Raw genomic sequence first — 18,079 nt, 5'->3', positions numbered from 1 at the left:
TCTTCCATTTCTTGCTGAAGAAACAGAAAGGTTTGGGGCCAGCATACTCCCAGTCCAGGGCTCTTTCTAGTATTATGTCCCATACAGTTGTACTTCAGCAAGACCTTCATGCATTTCTTTCATCAACTGTTTGTGATTGCTCAATTCCATGCTTCACACAACACACATCGAGGTAATCTATCACCCAGTCACTACACAATCTACCCAGAAGATAATTCCAGCGGTCAGCATTGTATTTCAGAAACCTATTGTCAATCCTGTGTATTCATTTAATGCCATGACTTGTGGTTCATACTGATGAAATCACTCAAGAAGCCAGATCAAATGCACACAAAACTCTAGAACTGGTTAGCAACCACAGAAATGACTTTAGAAAGGTGTGCCTCTTATGCAGCCATCAAAAGGAATGAGATCTTGCCATTTGCAAAGACATGGATGGAACTGGAGGGTATTATGCTGAGCGAAATAAGTCAAACAGAGAAAGACATGTATCATATGACCTCACTGATATGAGGAATTCTTAATCGCAGGAAACAAACTGAGGGTTGCTGGAGTGGGGGGTGGGGTGGGATGGATGGGGTGACTGAGTGATAGACACTGGGGAGGGTATGTGCTCTGGTAAGCACTGTGAATTGTGCAAGACTGTTGAATCTCAGATCTGTACCTCTGAAACAAATAATGCAATATATGTTAAGAAAAAAAAAAAAAGAAGAAAACAGGAGGGGAAGAATGAAGGGGGGAAATCGGAGGGGTAGACAAACCATGAGAGACGATGGACTCTGAAAAACAAACTGAGGGTTCTAGAGGGGAGGGGGGTGGGGGATGGGTTAGCCTGGTGATGGGTATTGAGGAGGGCACATTCTGCATGGAGCACTGGGTGTTATGCACAAACAATGAATCATGGAACACTACATCTAAAACTAATGATGTAATGTATGGGGATTAACATAACAATAAAAAATTTTAAAAAAAGAAAGAAAGGTCTGCCTCCCTCTGCACAGGGTTATCTACTTGTGAACCACTCTCCTACTCCAAAGGGCGTGGTAGATTTTTTAAAATTTGCTTTTTTTCCTCTCGGTTAGTTAATATATAAATAGGAATGATACAGATTTGATAGAGAAAGCCTGTTACAACTTTCAGATAGGAACTGCTAGTGAAAATCACTAGCCTTACAAATAAATGCTGAGTTAAGGCTATACTTTTTTGTGGTCTACACAGAGCAGTGAAAGAATATCCTGGTCAACTAGCCCAAAGACGTGCTAATTATATGTAGCCTTTTCACACATGAATCTCCTGAGAGAATATAAATATAGCCTTAGCAGGGTTGAAGCACCTTGTCTGACACCCATAAACATGGCTGTGCTCCGTCTGATCGCCAACTGCTGTTTGAATCCTTTGGGAAATAGGTGCGGCCTCATCTTTGAGATAATCATCCAAACCATTATAAAGCAATTCTCATAAGTTCTCAGGAACTATAAAACCTAGGTCTGTAGGTACACTCAAGATGGATAAATGGATGCTAGTGAATTTTCTAAAATTCCCAACATGCAAACCTCCTTTTACCTATACTTCTATAACTCTTGGTAACTTTTATTACCACACTCCCCGTACGATACGATTATAAGTCTGCCTCCTATTCTCTAAACTTCTTCTAAAATGAGGACTACCAGGCAGACGCAGACAGCAGATGAAAGACTATGGGTAAACCTGACTCATGACTTTATCCCAACCAAACTCTTCTCCAATCTCTGGGTATGCCCGTTCCTTGAGTTTTAGAACAATGCCTACTTTCCTCTAATCGAGCCTGACAAAACTAGCCACACCCCAACTACAACATCGGGAAGGCTCATTGTACTTGGTTTCACTCTCCTCAGTTTCTGGTATCTTTTTATGCAATTATTGTTAGTGCTATACGTGTTGTCTAATGGATTTTAGACCCTCTACAATATCTGAAACTATAAACAAAAAAATGAGCTCAATAAATGTAAATGACTTAGTCTTCCACAGCAACCATTATCATAAATCATGAATGGAAGTATCAGTAGCCATTCTGCTAGTTTTCTGCCTAATAGTTTTGGCAGAAGTACAAGGGGCATATGTCTGCTCCTGGCTCAGTAACAGAATAAAGGCAGTGCCTTCACAACTGACTATATGCTGAAGTCAGATTTGTTGCCAATTCTTTTCATATTCACAATAATTTTCTAGTGTATGTAATAACAACTTATTTTCTAAATTGGGTGAAACAGAGAAAATTAGTATTAAATTATTTATTAACTTCGGGTTTTGTAACCTCATTTTATAAAATAAAAAATCCTAGCTCCGTTTCCTACCCCAAGCAAGTGGACTGTTTTAAAATGATACTTGCACGTTTGAGAATTCTTTATGCTTATTCGGAACATTCTAATTTAGATAATACATTACCACAGAAACTCTTCTGGGGGTGTACCGAGTTAACTAATCCCTCTGAATGCCAAATAATTAAAAATATTTAGCAATATGTGGCTTCATATGTACAAACATAAGATGTTCTTTTAGAGTATCAAAGTATATATACTTCGAACTCTAAAATTATTTGATAGAAAAAAATAAGAATCTCTCACTTGACCCTGTCCCCATGCAGAATTATGGTGGTTATCAAAAGCTTAAATAAATTGGTTACACAGTAAAATTGTTTCAAATATGTATGTTCAAGGTACTGATAATACTGGTCATATTATTTTTTAAAGTTTTACAACCAATCTTTGTACATTTAATACCACCTTTATAATAAGGTACATAAAATACTTTTATTCCCTCAAACACAAAAAAATTCATATAAACAATTTTTCAAGTAAGAAAAGTACTGGCAATATAATAGCAGTAAATGGCTTGATCGATTGTGTTCCTGCCGTAAATTACAATGCAAGAATTAATCATAAACTTACATTTAGATGATCTATTTAAATGCTAAGTTTTACGGTTTTTTCTCTTTAATTTTGCTCATCTTTACAGATTATTTGATTTCCTTCTGCAGATAACCTACACAAAGAAAGATGATTACCTCCTTCCAAACAAATAGAAATTTCTATTTTTTTTTTTTAAAGATTTTATTTATTTATTCATGAGAGACAGAGAGAGAGAGGCAGAGGGAGAAGCAGGCTCCCAAGGAGCAGGAAGCCCGATGCGGGACTTGATCCCAGGACCCTGAGATCATGACCTGAGCCGAAGGCAGACGCTTAACCATCTGAGCCACCCAGGCGCCCATAGAAATTTCTATTTTTGACTAACACTTCTGCCTATTTTAACTTGCTCTATGCACTGAACTTTCCCACGTGATTACCTAGGAAGGCAGATACTTTTAAGTTTCTCTTTCTGAAGAAGGTTTAACGTGAAGCTGCTCATTTCTCTTTAATGCAGCACCGTCATTCTGCAATTAAAACATACTAATTACCATGTTTTCAACAGATGCAAATGCAGCTCAATTAAAATTCTAGTCCATGTTACAAATTAAGCTACTTAATTCTGCAAGGTATCATGTTAGGACTGGGTCACCAAGAAGTTCAGAAAAGGCTGGGCACTTATATGTTAATGATTATGGAGGAAATGACATTAGGTTTCAATTGAAACTCAAAGTTATGCAGCTCCTGCCATAAATAAATACTTCCATCTAGTTATCACAAACGTTTTCCAATCAAAAATTGACTCTAAACCACATGGTCCTGAGAGTATTTTCTCCCCCATTGCTACTGTTGATACTGTTAATGATTTCTGTTGGTTGCTTATCCACAATCCATTTCCCCCTTTCTTCTTCCTAATGGAACTCTGACCATGTTCAGGAATGCAATCTAGCTCCAACAGGTTAATTCAGCATCAGATCAACCTGCCCCTTGATTTAATAGTCCAGTGTTACTAGTCTGAGAATGGCCCCCTCAGCCTGCATAGACACGCTCCATGCTTGGGGATATAGCTCACTCCCTTCTGTTGGATATGGACAAGAAAGCAAAAGGCCTCTGAGCTCTGTGATTACCCTCTGAATAAGCTGAATTATGGATAGTGCAGCCAAAAGGGCAGGAAGATGGTGGATCTTTGGTAACACCACTGGGATATGGAATCAATGATCCCTGAAGCTGCCCAACTCCAGAGCTCAGCTATGTAAGACAGTGCATTTCCTCATGGTTAGAGCTGGTCTGAGTTGGATTTTCTATTAAATGCAGCTGAAAGCATCCTAACAGGTACACTGTGTAAATCAAACTTTAGAGCAGCTGTGGAAGATCTACAGTCTATCACAAGTGTAAGAGTTAGCAGTTAATGTAATTCTGGGTAGCTGTGACAACTTTGCCAGAATTAAATGATTTGTTCAGACTTGCTACTAGAGTTAAATGAATTGTTCAATAGGTATAAACAGGGAAACACAAAATGAAAATGATAGTATTACTTCTTAATCACCAGTAAACAGGTCCTTTCCTCTGAGGGCACAGCTTAAAGAAGCATCATTAAATATTTGTTGAGTGAATGACAGAATGATTAAACAAATAGTCAATCATATGGAAAACTATCCTTTATTGTTCCCTATTTATGAAGGACTACCCTAGGTATCAGAAATACCTAATGATTGAACCACATATTCTTGAGTAATTTACAATTTATTTTAGGAGAAATAGAATTAAATGGAGTCATTGTATAAGGGATGACTAAGTCTTCAAAATTTATCTTCTTAAAACTTAAAATGAAAAAAAAAAAAAAAAAAAAAAAAACTTAAAATGAGTAAGTTCAAATGAGACATTAGTAATTGGAAAATTTCACTAGACGTAGCAAATCCACTGACCCCTACTAATTTCTACTTATTAATCTTAGGTTAAAGAAAAAAAAGTGATAAAAATTAATGAAGACTGGACTCCCAGGCACTGCAATGTCCTATGCAAGATTCAAGAACTTTGGGGATATAAATATTATTTTTGTTTCTTATTTTAGTTGAATATTTTGACTTTGGAAAGGAAGAAAGATGTGGAAAATGAACAGCTAGTGATACAGATGGTGTCAAATAACAGGATCTGCTTTTCTGGACTCTGACTTTTAACATTAGAATGATGAGCTCTTGGCAATGGAAAACTTAGCTTTTTCAAAATGCTAAAAAAAAAAAAAAAAAAAACAAAACCCACAAAGCTGCCACCAAACATGAAAAAAGAAGAATGAAGAAGCTTTTACCCTAAAATGGGAGGTGGGAATAATAACTGATATGATGAAGAACCAAAAGTTTGACTATGAAAGGAGAGAAAGATACGAAGAACTCATGTGACATGTGCCATGTGCTATCACAGAAGTGGTTTCAGCAACAGGAGGACTGGTCAAAGAGATGATTCCAAGAACATTCTAAAAGTATGTTTAGTTCATTAAAAAAAACAACAACAACAATAACTGTTTATGTTGAAGAGTGGACAGAAGGGCAAAAACAATTAAGATCACTCTTCCAAAGAACTGAAGACTTATTACCAAAAACCATTTTTCGTTTCGACTCTTTATTCTAAACTTCTCTTTAATGCATCCCTCCAAATAAAACAGGTAAAATGCTCCTGAAGATGCTGGTAGAATGTCACCTCCTTTATCCTTCCCTTCCCAAGAGAATGCTACAGAACAAGTACAATGAGGGTTATACTCTCAATTTTTTGAACCCGTTCACATTAACTTCCGGCATCTAATTGATTTTTACATTCAAATGATGGTCTACAATGGATACTGCTTCCTGTCCATGGGGACAATGTATAGTGAAGCTGAAGGTGTTCCTTTCGACAGACAGAATGAATTGGTTACACACCAAAATGGTAGTACTCATCACTCTTCTGTTGGAACTTCCACGAAAAATTTTACTTTTAATCAAGGAGTGAGCTTGGTGTTGAATGTATGTTTCAACACTACACAGAATATTATTTACAGTGTCAAGGAAAGAGATTCCAGGTCACTGTTCTGACTCTTTTAAGTGAAAAAAATACAAAACAATAATTAACAACACAACTACATGCAAATGTGACAAAGTAGTGAATGGCTAGCAATGCTCTGTTTTGCTGTTTTTGAGAAATCAAAATCACTGTCCCCCAAAAGCCAGTGTTCTAAACTATCAAGCCAGTCTGTACTGAGGAATCCACAAAAACTTCTTGATGTTAAAAAAAAATGCTTTATACTAAAAAGTCTCAGACACATTCTATATAATCAGTTAGGGCTTTAGAAAGTCAAGGGAAGACTAGATTGCTTGGGAAGAAGTTTCCTGAAGAAGGCAGTCTAATGTACCCATGAGAGGGTAGGGGCAAGGGGGAGGAAGAAGATACACCTCATGGAGATTACATGGTCTGGGCAAGAATGATCCGGGAGGCTTGAAGGACTCTGAGAATGTGATTACAGAGCTTACTCGGCAAATCTAGAGACAGCAAGATCAGTTAGGAGAGCCTAACAATAACTTCAGATATTAAATAATGAGGATTTGGGCTAGATTGAACAGAAGGAATGAAATTAGTAGATTTCATGGGGAAAAATTAAGAAAGCTTGGTAATGGAGTGGTTACACAGTACGATGATGATTCTAAGTTTCAGAGCCCGGAAGCGCTAATGAGAAAAACCACATCATCATCATCCATCTTTATGTGTGAGATGCTAAGCGTGTAAATGCAGGTTCTTCCTTTTCTTTGGCACTGCTAAGCATCATTACTCACCTGGATTATTGCATTACTAACACAGAACTGACTTCCTTGCCACAGGTACTGCTCACTTACCATGCCATCCCTGATAAACATTCTCTATCCTACATAACCCCAGCAATCATACTCTTACTTGAAATTCTTCAAAGGTTCTTTAAGGTCCTTCGTATAAAATGAAAATAATTTAAACAAGGTTGTCTGTGATTTGTCTTCTGCTTTCATCTTAAACCTCATTCCTCATTATGCTGTCACTTGCACTATACACATCAACCTTAATCAAACTATGGAAATCCAGAGAAAGTCCCCACTCTTTATGTTCTGCATGCTGCCTACATGCCCAGGTGAAGACCATTCAAGCAATGGTACTCATCTCCACTAATACTCTTCTGGGAAGCCTTCTCCCCGCTACCTCCCTTTCTGCTCTAAGTCCACATAGGCTAAGTGGGTACCCCAACCTTCGGTGCCATGGTAACCTGTGCACTACAGTGGCCCTTAACCACATTACTTCTTTAAGGATCGGTTTATCCACTGGGTTGAACCACTCCATGGCCCCCAGGAACTTACAGCCTAAATACCAGATTTTAGGAGCCACAACTCATGAATACACATTTCAATACTTTAAAGTAGTTTTAGATAGGGGGCTTTCCGATTTGGAAGTTTAGTATTCTGGAAAAATCACAGGACTATGAATCAGAAAGTATGCATTCAGTATGATTCAGTTTCCCAAGTATGCTCTTGGTCAATGACTTAAATACTTTTTCCTTATCAAAAAGTGGTTAAAATGAGGATTCTATAATTCAAACACTTCACATGTGACTTTTCATTGTACTTTTAGCCTAAGTTAATATTTACCTACAAAAAGAAGTGGGACGAATAGCTTTGGCTACTTCACACGCTTACACCCATACTGCATTGAGAAACTTCCTTAAATTAATCAAAGCTCCTCTTCTTAAACTGCAGGTGATACTTAAGTATACAAATTGGCTTAAAAGGATAGGACAGGCTATTCCTAGCATTTCAGAACAAAAATTTTTATAAACATCCAATTATCTATATTAATCAAACAGGTAAACTTTTACAAAGTACTTTGACTTTGGGGGCACCTGGGTGGCTCAGTTGGTTAAGCAACTGCCTTTGGCTCAGGTCATGATCCTGGAGTCCTGGGATCGAGTCCCACATCAGGCTCCCTGCTCAGTGGGGAGTCTGCTTCTCCCTCTGATCCTCCCCCTCTCATGCTGTCTCCCATTCTCTCTCTCAGATAAATAAATTAAAAAATCTAAAAAAAAAAACAAAGTACTTTGACTTTGAAACCCATATCCTGAATTGTCACAGCAGATTTTCTATAATCTAATGGGTTTTGCTTAAGATAAAATTAGACCTGGTTTGCATATTTGCTCAAATACATAGTACTGAAAAGTGCCTAGGAGTGTGCAGAATGCCGACCATAGAAAATTTGAAATATCAACTGCAATATGCTGTTTTATAACTAATAAACAAAAAAATTACCCAGGAATCTCTCATATGAGCTCATTTACTAACATAAATTCACCTTCTTCAAATCTCATATGGTTAACCTAAGTTATGTATATTTTAGAGCTATGTCTTTTCTTATATCCTGATAAGAGACTAAAAGAAAGTGGGCAAGCTAGTCAAAAGCAAGTTTTCTCTCTGTTTTCAAGACATACAGTTTTCACATTTAAAATTATAAGCTAGATCTATCTTAAAATCAATAGGTACAATTAATAGGAGAGTATTTGGTTTCATTGTTTCACCTCCTGACCCCAACAAAAAGCAGTTTCCATATTGATAGGAAGACTTACAATTTGGCAACTTTTAACAGAAAAAAAATGGGACCATATATTTTTCAAGAAGAAAACAAAGTAGTGTTGTTGCATGTAGCAACAGAAACTGATTTATTCTGGGAGATGTCGAAGCCACGTGCTGAGAGCCAGGCAGGGTATGTAATTTGCATAGAAGAGGGAGCAGATTGTGGATGCCCTGACCTGTCAAGCACAGGTAGGGCCTCAGAGATAATGGGTCCCAGAATACAAAGCTCCATCTTGATCCAGACAGACACACACAACATGGAGAGGCCAGATGGATTAAATGAGAGACAAAAACGCTGGCTTCTGCCATCTCCACAGGAAGAACGTAAGTGTTACAGAAGATGACAGATACCAGATACCACATGGAGCCCACCCCAGTCTCTTGGCCCCCATTGTTGTGTCTATGCCATGATTTCGACACTGCTGAGAAGAGGCAAGCCTGCTCGGAGCCACGAAATATAGTCACCAGGGAGATGCTCGACCCAACTGACAAGAGCAATCAAGCATGCCTATGCCTCAGCATCTTACTTGAAGGGCTAAGGTGGGAGGAGAAAACAGGAGACCGGAACAGTACTGGGGGCCGTCTGTCCTGATCCCCGGCCTCAGCTCACAGCCTCACAGCCTTCCAACGACAGCCCACCCTCCATCCCCACACGTCTGGGGCGCGCTGGCGGGGGAACAAAAGGACTGTCTGCTAGGAGCCACGTTCAATAGTGAAAGGGCATTTTCACTGCCACTGGCAGCTGTAAGGGCGTCAGACCACAGCTTAGGAAAGCACCGTCTGCCAGGGGCCCACACAGCATAGACAGTGGCAGGACAGAGACTCGCTGGCCACAGGGGACAGCGCCCTGGAAGGCGGGGATGCGGAGTACAACCAGAAACAAGCATGTGGATGCTGGCAAGCCATGGTGACAAAAAGCATGTGGACCTGCCCATGAGAATCCAGAAGCCAGACTCTGACAAGGATGCTGTTTAGGAAACCAAAGGAAGAGCAGACTGAACTGGCCTTTCTCATAACGGGAGCCACAGAACACCTTTTTGTATCTAGTCTTATGTAAAGGTGACAGTCTAATGATCAGTAGCAGTAACACCAGGCCGGAGGGACTTTTTTTTTTTTTAGACTTCGCTTAGGCACCAGAGGTCTAGTGCATGCAGGTTCAGCATGCAATACAATCAGGGATGGCAAAGTGACACCACCATCCCCCTCTTCCTGCAGAGGGAAAGGCTCTCTCTCTCAGAGACACAATGGCGCTAGTTAAGCAGGAGCTCACTTATTGATGTAATGAATATGCACTGAATCCTATGATTTGCCAGGCCCCGTGCTCAGTTATGCACAATTAAACCAGACATGGTGGTGTCTTCTTTCGTGGGCCCCACGGAGGTGAGAGAGCTTAGAAGGCAGGATTTAGGCAGATAAGTGAACAGGTACACAGAATCATGGAATGTCAAAACTAGAAAGGACCTCAGAAACCATCTAAATCATCTAAACAAGAGATTTTTAAGAATTTTCTAAAAAACTGCAAACTACTATTAACATTAAAATTTACAGACAACCACAATGTATTAAAAGTAACTTTCAAAAAAAAAAACCCCCAAGTGCCAAGGCAATAGAGGGGTGACAGCAGGGTGAGGGGTGGAGCTGGTGGCTTTGCAGAGGCCCAGCTGCTCAGCCTCCCCCTGACTTCTGGACTCCCCCAAAACCACTGAGGCTCCCCCCCTGACCAGAGGTCACAATACACAACGTTGAGAATCAGTGACCCGGTTGTCCAAATCTTCAGTTGCACAATGAGGAACTTAAAGCTCGGGGGTTTTAGGTAGCTTGGTCAGAATCCCAAATTCATCAGAAGAATGTGGACTAGGATGTGAGTCGCCTGATCCCATTTCAGTGCCCACTCTACTCCACTAATGCAATCTCAACAACTCGGATTGCCAAAGTGTGAAATGTACAATAGCTGTTTTCCTTTTTTTTTTTTCCTTTTGTATCCTGAGTTCAAGAGACTGGTCTGGGGGAAAAAATTATAAAATCAGGACTTTTGGAAAACATAGCACTCTGTGGTTGTAGATGCACATGTCATAAGCCTTTCCCATCTCTTGTCCAGAACTTCCCCTTTGGTTTACAAAATGTAATTTGTCTAATTGCTTATTTTTTGTCTCAATGGCAGCTGAATGAAAAAGTTTTAACATAATGTACTTAAACCAGTTATTTCAAATTATAAAAGGAAACTAAGTTGATATAGGAACAAATTTAGTTGTCTATCCACACCGCTAAGAAACTCTGAAGGCTGTCCCTATCAGAATTAAAAACATGCCTTGTATTTATATGTATTCCATCCCCTGATGCATTTGAAATGAGTGTTATATGTGAGAAAATTACATTTTATGAGTGAATTTAAATAACATTTTAACGAGAACAAGGCATCATAAATTATAGAAGCTTAAAAAAGAACTAATAGGGGCCAAAGTACCATGTCTTATTAAATATACACCCAGGACAGGCAGAAGCAAGATGCTACCATAGTAGGGCTGCACAAGAGATACTGGTTAGACTGGAAAGGAACCACTGATACAGTGGGGGAAAGCTCAAGAGCATTGAAAGTGCATATGACTCAGGATCTTGGAGCCCAGACTTGGCAGCAAAAATAGGAAATATGTTCTTCATCTGGCAAGAATAGGTTGCATACATTTGAAATCACTGGCTGGTTAGAGTGAAAAAGCTCCAACCAGCTTTAGATGGAGAATGAGGTAAAGGGCTGGGAAGGCAGGGGTGGGGTAGAGCAGTGCTCTCCCCAAGTTTTGCTTTGCATGCTACATTATGGCAGCGATATTCGTCTTCCCAAAAACACTACATGTGCAACAGGCAAAAACTATATAATCACTTTCAGTCTCCTCCGAATGTGATTTTTATCTAAAACTTTTCTTCCCCACCACTTCCTTAGGTATTTGTGCTAGTAGCAGTTCACCCAAAAGTTAAATTGCAAGTAAATTACAATCCACTTCAATTATCTCTGGTCTCTGCCTGAACTTTGAGCAGTAGTGTCTCTAACTTTTCTAACAACAGTTAGATGCATAGAGTCACATTTGAACTTAAAAACTAAAATATAAAGTAGTAATTATGAACAACAGAAGCTAATCAACAGCTTTTACAATTAGGACTCTTTAGTTCTTTCTCTTTAAAAAAAAATTTTTTTAAGTACATCATTTATTAGATATAAATACAATCTCATTAAATTAAACACAAGCAAGAAAGATGACAAGAAAGTACACCAAAATGCTAACTGTGGTTCTCTTTCAGTGGTGGGATTTCATTAATTTTTTTTTATTTTATTATGTTATGTTAATCACCCTACATTACCCATCATTAGTTTTAGATGTAGTGTTCCATGATTCATTGTTTGTGCACAACACCCAGTGCTCCATGCAGAATGGGCCCTCCTCAATACCCACCACCAGGCTGACCCATCCCCCTCCCCCCCTCCCCTCTGGAACCCTCAGTTTGTTTCTCAGAGTCCACAGTCTCTCACGGTTCGTCTCCCCCTCCGATTTCCCCCCCTTCATTTTTCCCCTCCTGCTATCTTCTTTTTTTTTTAACATATAACATATTATTTGTTTCAGAGGTTCAGGTCTGTGTTTCAAGAGTCTTAACACAATTCACAGCGCTCACCATAGCACATGTTGTTTTTTTTTTTTTTTCTTTTTTTTTTTTTTAAAGATTTTATTTATTTATTTGACAGAGAGAGACACAGCAAGAGAGGGAACACAAGCAGAGGGAGTGGGAGAGGGAGAAGCAGGCCTCCCGCTGAGCAGGGAGCCCGATGTGGGGCTCGATCCCAGGACCCTGGGATCATGACCTGAGCCGAAGGCAGACGCTTAACGACTGAGCCACCCAGGCGCCCCTGTTTTTTTTTCTGATTTTTAAAACCAATGGAATGGCTATTTTTATGCCATGAGTGTTTAACTATAAAGATAACTCCCTGTAACATCTGAACATATTTATAAATATTACCTTTTTCTCAATATTCTATGGAAAACATACTGCTCACTCATATTAACCTTTGACTTTCAATAATCTTTGCTTTAAAGTATTTTGCGATTTTGAGGGTGCCTGGGTGGCTCAGTCGGTTAAGCAGCTGCCTTTGGCTCAGGTCATGATCCCAAGTCCTAGGATCGAGTCCCGCATCGGGCTCCTTGCTCAGCAGAGAGCCTGCTTCTCCCTCTGCCTGCCTGCCACTCCCCCTGCTTATGCACTCTCTCTGTCACTCTCTCTGTGTCAAATAAATAAAGAAAATCTTAAAAAAAAAAAAGTATTTTGCGATTTTGAAATGTACACATATATAAATATGCTAGCTCAGATCAAGGAAAGCAAGAGTAATTCATAAAAATGAAACAAAAATATGTTTTCAAAAGCATAGATCATTACATATGTTCACTGGAGATACCACATTGTAGCCGTGGTTTTCAAACATTTTGATCTCGGGATAACTTTAAATTCCTAAAAATTATTAAGGACTCAAAATAATTTTTATGTGGATTATCTCTTACTGAATTGAAACTGAGAAGATCTAAAAATATTAATTACTTTATAAAAAACAAAATTTATGTTAACAGAAATTGTTTTTTTATAAAACAATAATTGTATTTTCCAAAAACAATAAGTGCAAACAATGGCACTGTTTTACATTTTAGCAAATCTCTTCATTATCTGGCTGAAAAGGCAGATTCTTCTATCTGTTCTGCATTCAATCTATTACAATATCAAATGACCTGTTGTCTCTAGAAAACCCAACTTTGTACTTGTGAGAGAAAGGGTACAAAGATAAATAACTTCTTATTATTATGAAAAGTTTAGACCTCAATGATCCCTCTGAAGGATAATGGGAACCCTTGGAGTTCCCTAGAACATATTTGAAGACCTGCTGCTCCACAGAGCTGTTCGTAATTTCTGTTCTTTCAGACATTATAAACTTACACGTCTCCATGCCTTCATCATCATCATCTACCGCAGGTTTATCATAAGACTTGTCGATGGCAGCTCTGAAGCTCTCATTGCATCCCCTTCCTCTGATTATCCGCGGCCGTGGGCGATGGAAAGGAATATCCCCATTCAAAGTCACCTCAGCAACTGCCGTCTGCAGACTCTCTAATGAGCTTGACTTCTTCAGACCCAGGGAAGGTCCTACATCTCTGCTGGGGGAACCTTGAACATTAACAAAAATGAAATGTTAGTTAGAATTAGTGGTGAAAATGATATACCTGAATACCTATGGACTGTGGAAAACATCAGGGACATAAATTATTTGCTCACTGAGTTTTAAAGTGTGGATGGAAATGTTAAAAAATAAAGTAATAGTAACTAATTTTAATTTTTCTCAAATATATATTAAATTTAGTCTGTTTTCTCTATTTTCATTAGGAAAAACTGTAAGTTATTAGTCTCCACTTTTAGCTCAAGAGATAAAATTTTGGTCAAATCATCTGCTCCAAGTATGTAAATAATCTAAAAGAACCAGAATAAACCAGAAGCTCATTTGAAAAGTAGGGATGATGTGAAGGCTAAGATAAGCAATCAAGAGTAAGCTTTGTAACTTAACTGAAATAATTTATTGACAGTTTCAAATTATTTACAGCAGAAATTAAACTTTCATCTCAATGAATTCCATGAATTCTCTTCCTCATCACACAGCTCAGTAGGTGAAACGAGCACAAAAGACTACTCGTCACCAAGACAATTAGGGAACCCTGGCACCAGGCAGAAACCGGATTCTGGGAAACATTAATGTTCTCCGAAAAGAGCAATGCAAGATTTGAATAGAAACAAATTACATAAGGGCTCTCACCAGGGAGCAGTAAAGGAGGAGAGACTCAAGAGCTGAACATGAGGACGTATTATCTCCAGGCTGGGGAGTAATAGCTGCTTGAGGAACAAGTGATGAGCAGGAGGAAGAAAACTTAACAATTAACAAAGAAAATTTCAGTAGGATGGCAGGGGAGAGTTGGGGGAATGAACAATTTAGCTGTTTCTGGAGGATATAGGGCAGGGGGCCTGAGAGAATACCAGTAGTACCAAGCTTTTGAAGGCGATCAAAACGGATTTCTTTAAGCAAGGCAGACAGCCTCATCCATCACTGCCTGACCTGGCACTCAGAGGTAGATGAAGTTTGTCTCTTGATGACTCAAAGACCAGCTCTGTACCACCACTGGGCAACCCAGGTTTTAGAACTAGCTTGTCACTTCCACTGTGAAAAAGACAGGTACAAAAAAATGGGAAGGTAGAAGAGAGCAGGTCGTTTATCTGTACATGAGGTCATCGGCCTACTTGTTAATCAATAATTAAGGCATAGCCTTGATATGTTATTACCTAAAAGGCAATAATTATGACATGGGCTTTGCATGGCTCAGGGCAGAAAATAGAATAAAAGTTACACTGAGAGTCAAAACAAGAATTATCTTTTTAAGATCCATTTACATTACATCTTTCACCTAATTTTCACAATGGGGTAGCAGTTTTTAAGTTAGAATAAATATGTCAAAAACGTAACATAGGCAGAAAGGCAGACAGATGATTCTAATAAAGAAATAATAATCCATCAATTATCGTGCTTAGAAGATGATTTATTGAACTTTCTCAGTGCAGGATTGTATATATTTGATTATTTTATGACAAAAATTCCCAAGAAATGTTTCTTTTTAGGATGATCAATCTTACTTTTTCTCTTGATAGCACTATCATTTTTGACAAGTTCATGTTCTAAATACTCATAAAAGTCATGTCACAGGAAGGAAAATTAATTTTGTTCCAGAACTAAACAAAAATTAAGAAATCAAGGAATCAAAGAGAACAGGAAAAGATCACTCGTAGGCAGGGACATTTACTTTATATTTCCTAGAATTAGCAAGGGAAAATCTTTTTCTGAATAACTCATGCATATCAATTTTCATAACCTACCAGCTGCATTTGGGTTCTATAAACACTTATCAGGCAAATATTTGGCACTTTTTTGGGAGCATAAAGGACATGCATATGTATATATGTGTGTATATTCATATCTATCTATATTTCTCCAATAAAGATTTCATTCTTCCAGTAAAGATTTTCATAAAAACATCACTTAGGTATATTAAGATTTTCTTTATGAAAAGTTAGCTGAGATTTGATTTAATATACTCACAGCACTAAACATTTTAATAATGAAATCCAGAAATAGCATGAATATCAAAATAAGTGTATGTCTATATATACATGCATATAAGTATTTATATACACATAAATATATATGTATGTACTAAAATACATAAACAAAGGCAAATCTGGTGAAAAAACAATGATGAAAATATTAATAAGCAATAGATATTTTGTAAGCGTAACTTAAGACTTACCTATTTACTCTTCTCTCTGAAATTATAACACTGTAGTGTAACATTTTGGCCATGGTGTGTATTGTGTATATAGGAAATCAGTGAATTATTGCCTCTATACTTATGTATGGTTGAAAATCCTCAAAGTAAAAAGTCATACAAAAAGTCAAAATTTGTAATTTGTGAATCTATAAGAGGGATCAGCCAACCATGGGCCTAACCTGGAATGTCCATTTGTTCATATATATTCTATGGCTGTTTTCATGCTACATCAGAATGAACTAATTGTTACAGGGACTGTTTGGTCTACAAGGCCTACATTATTTACCATCTGGTCCTTTACAGAAAGAGACTTCTAATTTGTAACATGGATATGATACATTTAAATATGATATTTTTCAAAGGAACTTTAACAAAGATTTTGTTAAGTAAAAATGTTAAGATTCCTGAATGAGGGTTTACTGAGAACCCTGACATGATAAACTTAGCATTTACTAGGGGGTGAAAATTTAAAATGCCTTTCTCTAAACAAAGTATGGGCAAAAATTAGTCTTATTTACACACACACACAAATCAGCATCTTTTAACTTTAAAATAATATTCTAAAGCTCTTTATAAATCAGGTCATTAGGATACTTTGCTTATTTTTTATATTCAAAGATCAAACTGTTAGAAACCCAATTCTCTTCTTATTCTCTTTTCATTCACAAAGAAAATTTACCCCCAAATATCAAAGAGGATCCTTAAATCCAGAAATAAAGGGGAAAATTGTAATCATACTATTTTCCCTAGGCCTATTTTTCTACTACCTACTAATACCTCTCTTGCCGAAAAAAAGTAGAGGATGTCTTTTGCAAGGGCGAAGGGAAATGGAATTCAATTTTCATTACGAAAGGCTTATGGCTAGACAGATGATCTGTGCTGAAATGCCGCTGTGGCTCTACCAAAAACCTTTGGACTGAACTGTAAACTCATGACCATCTTAGCAATTCAAGTGAACTGAAGAAAGAAAAATAACTGAAAATCTGTTCACTGTCCAATATTTCAGGGTGGAAAGGATCTAGTTTAGACATTTTATTCATGTAGTTTTAAAACCAATAGACCAAAAAAAAGAAGGTATTGTGGTGTCTATGTAATAATTTTGCGTCCCAAGGTTTTCTAGTTTACTTTGGTAGGATCGATGGCACATAGTGGGGGAAATAAAAGAAAAAAGGAAAAAGTTCTTTTTTTTATCTAGGATCCAACTTTTTAAAACACAATAAAAACACAAGATTGAATTAGATTATAAAATCTGCCCTCTCTCCATCAAAGTTATTTTATGTGTTCAATTAAACTCTGAATATCATCATTATTTTTTTAATTGCACTAAGATTAGCTCTTTTCCTTTTAGTAAAAGTGAGTTGGTCAAATTAAATATTTTCCTGACTTTACCTGACTGGCATAGTATATGAAATCATGTTCTTTAACCTGAGCCGTTTGAGTTGGTTTTCATGAACATTAACTTGGACAGGGCTTACTTCTTTAAAAGTATTGAATACTATTAACTCCAAAATTAATTACTAATTTACATATATGAACTATCAAGTAGTTTTTCTTTAGCCCTGTTTCAGAATTTCAGTGAATTTCATGTTTGATCAGAGAAATAACAACATAATAATGGCTGAAGCTATAGTTAATTGCCTTCCACTACAGTTAATCTTACGATTTATTGGATGTAAATTTTACAATCTATCTTTTACTCTACAGAATGTTAAAACTCCAACCATGTCCACAATAATCTTTACGTATGTATATGGATACACATACACAGGCTAAAACTAATGATTACTGCAGGTTAAAAAGGTGAATTGAAGCTAATTAGTGCTAAGTGATGTGACTATATCATACTGGATCTAGAATAATTAAAACACTATTCCAAACTCATAATAAGAAATCATAAATGTGCCATTGTACAAAGCACATTACTTTAATTACACATGAAGACTTTCCTGTGATTATTTTCATAAAATAACATAAAAAGTAAATTCTATCATAATGAAAACCCAGTTCAATATAATCTATTGATGCTACATAATGATCTAGGCAGCATTTTAGAAGTAAGTTAAAGTTACTGAGTTAAAAAAAATAAAACTTTAAAACAGGTTCACAAAGTCAAGACAAGGAGGCTGTGTACATTATACACTCTAAGTCAATGTTAGACAACCAGGAGCTAATTCTTGCATCTGAAGAACTACAG

At 37.4% G+C, this 18,079-nt stretch overlaps 1 protein-coding gene across 23 annotated transcripts in view; it reads right to left on the bottom strand.

Annotated features, from left to right (window-relative positions):
* The window catches only part of PARD3 (par-3 family cell polarity regulator), a 665,712-nt gene that overhangs the window by 198,457 nt on the left and 449,176 nt on the right, over window positions 1–18,079 (bottom strand). For all 23 annotated transcript variants that reach the window (XR_010411651.1, XM_045874201.3, XM_045874191.3 and 20 more), the window contains one exon: window positions 13,457–13,684. Coding sequence is in view for 22 of the 23 variants with exons in the window: in XM_045874201.3 (XP_045730157.1) it covers window positions 13,457–13,684 (228 nt within the window). In the remaining variant the exon portion in view is untranslated. The remainder of the gene's footprint in view (window positions 1–13,456; window positions 13,685–18,079) is intronic.

This window comes from Mirounga angustirostris, unplaced genomic scaffold (genome assembly GCF_029215605.1).
Source record: "Mirounga angustirostris isolate CCGP_5_RB_7025 unplaced genomic scaffold, mMirAng1.0.hap1 SCAF_5, whole genome shotgun sequence".
In the NCBI taxonomy this organism is placed as follows: Eukaryota; Metazoa; Chordata; class Mammalia; order Carnivora; family Phocidae; genus Mirounga; species Mirounga angustirostris.
The sequence above is the reverse complement of the archived record's forward strand: the minus strand, read 5'-3'. Positions and strand labels throughout refer to the sequence as shown.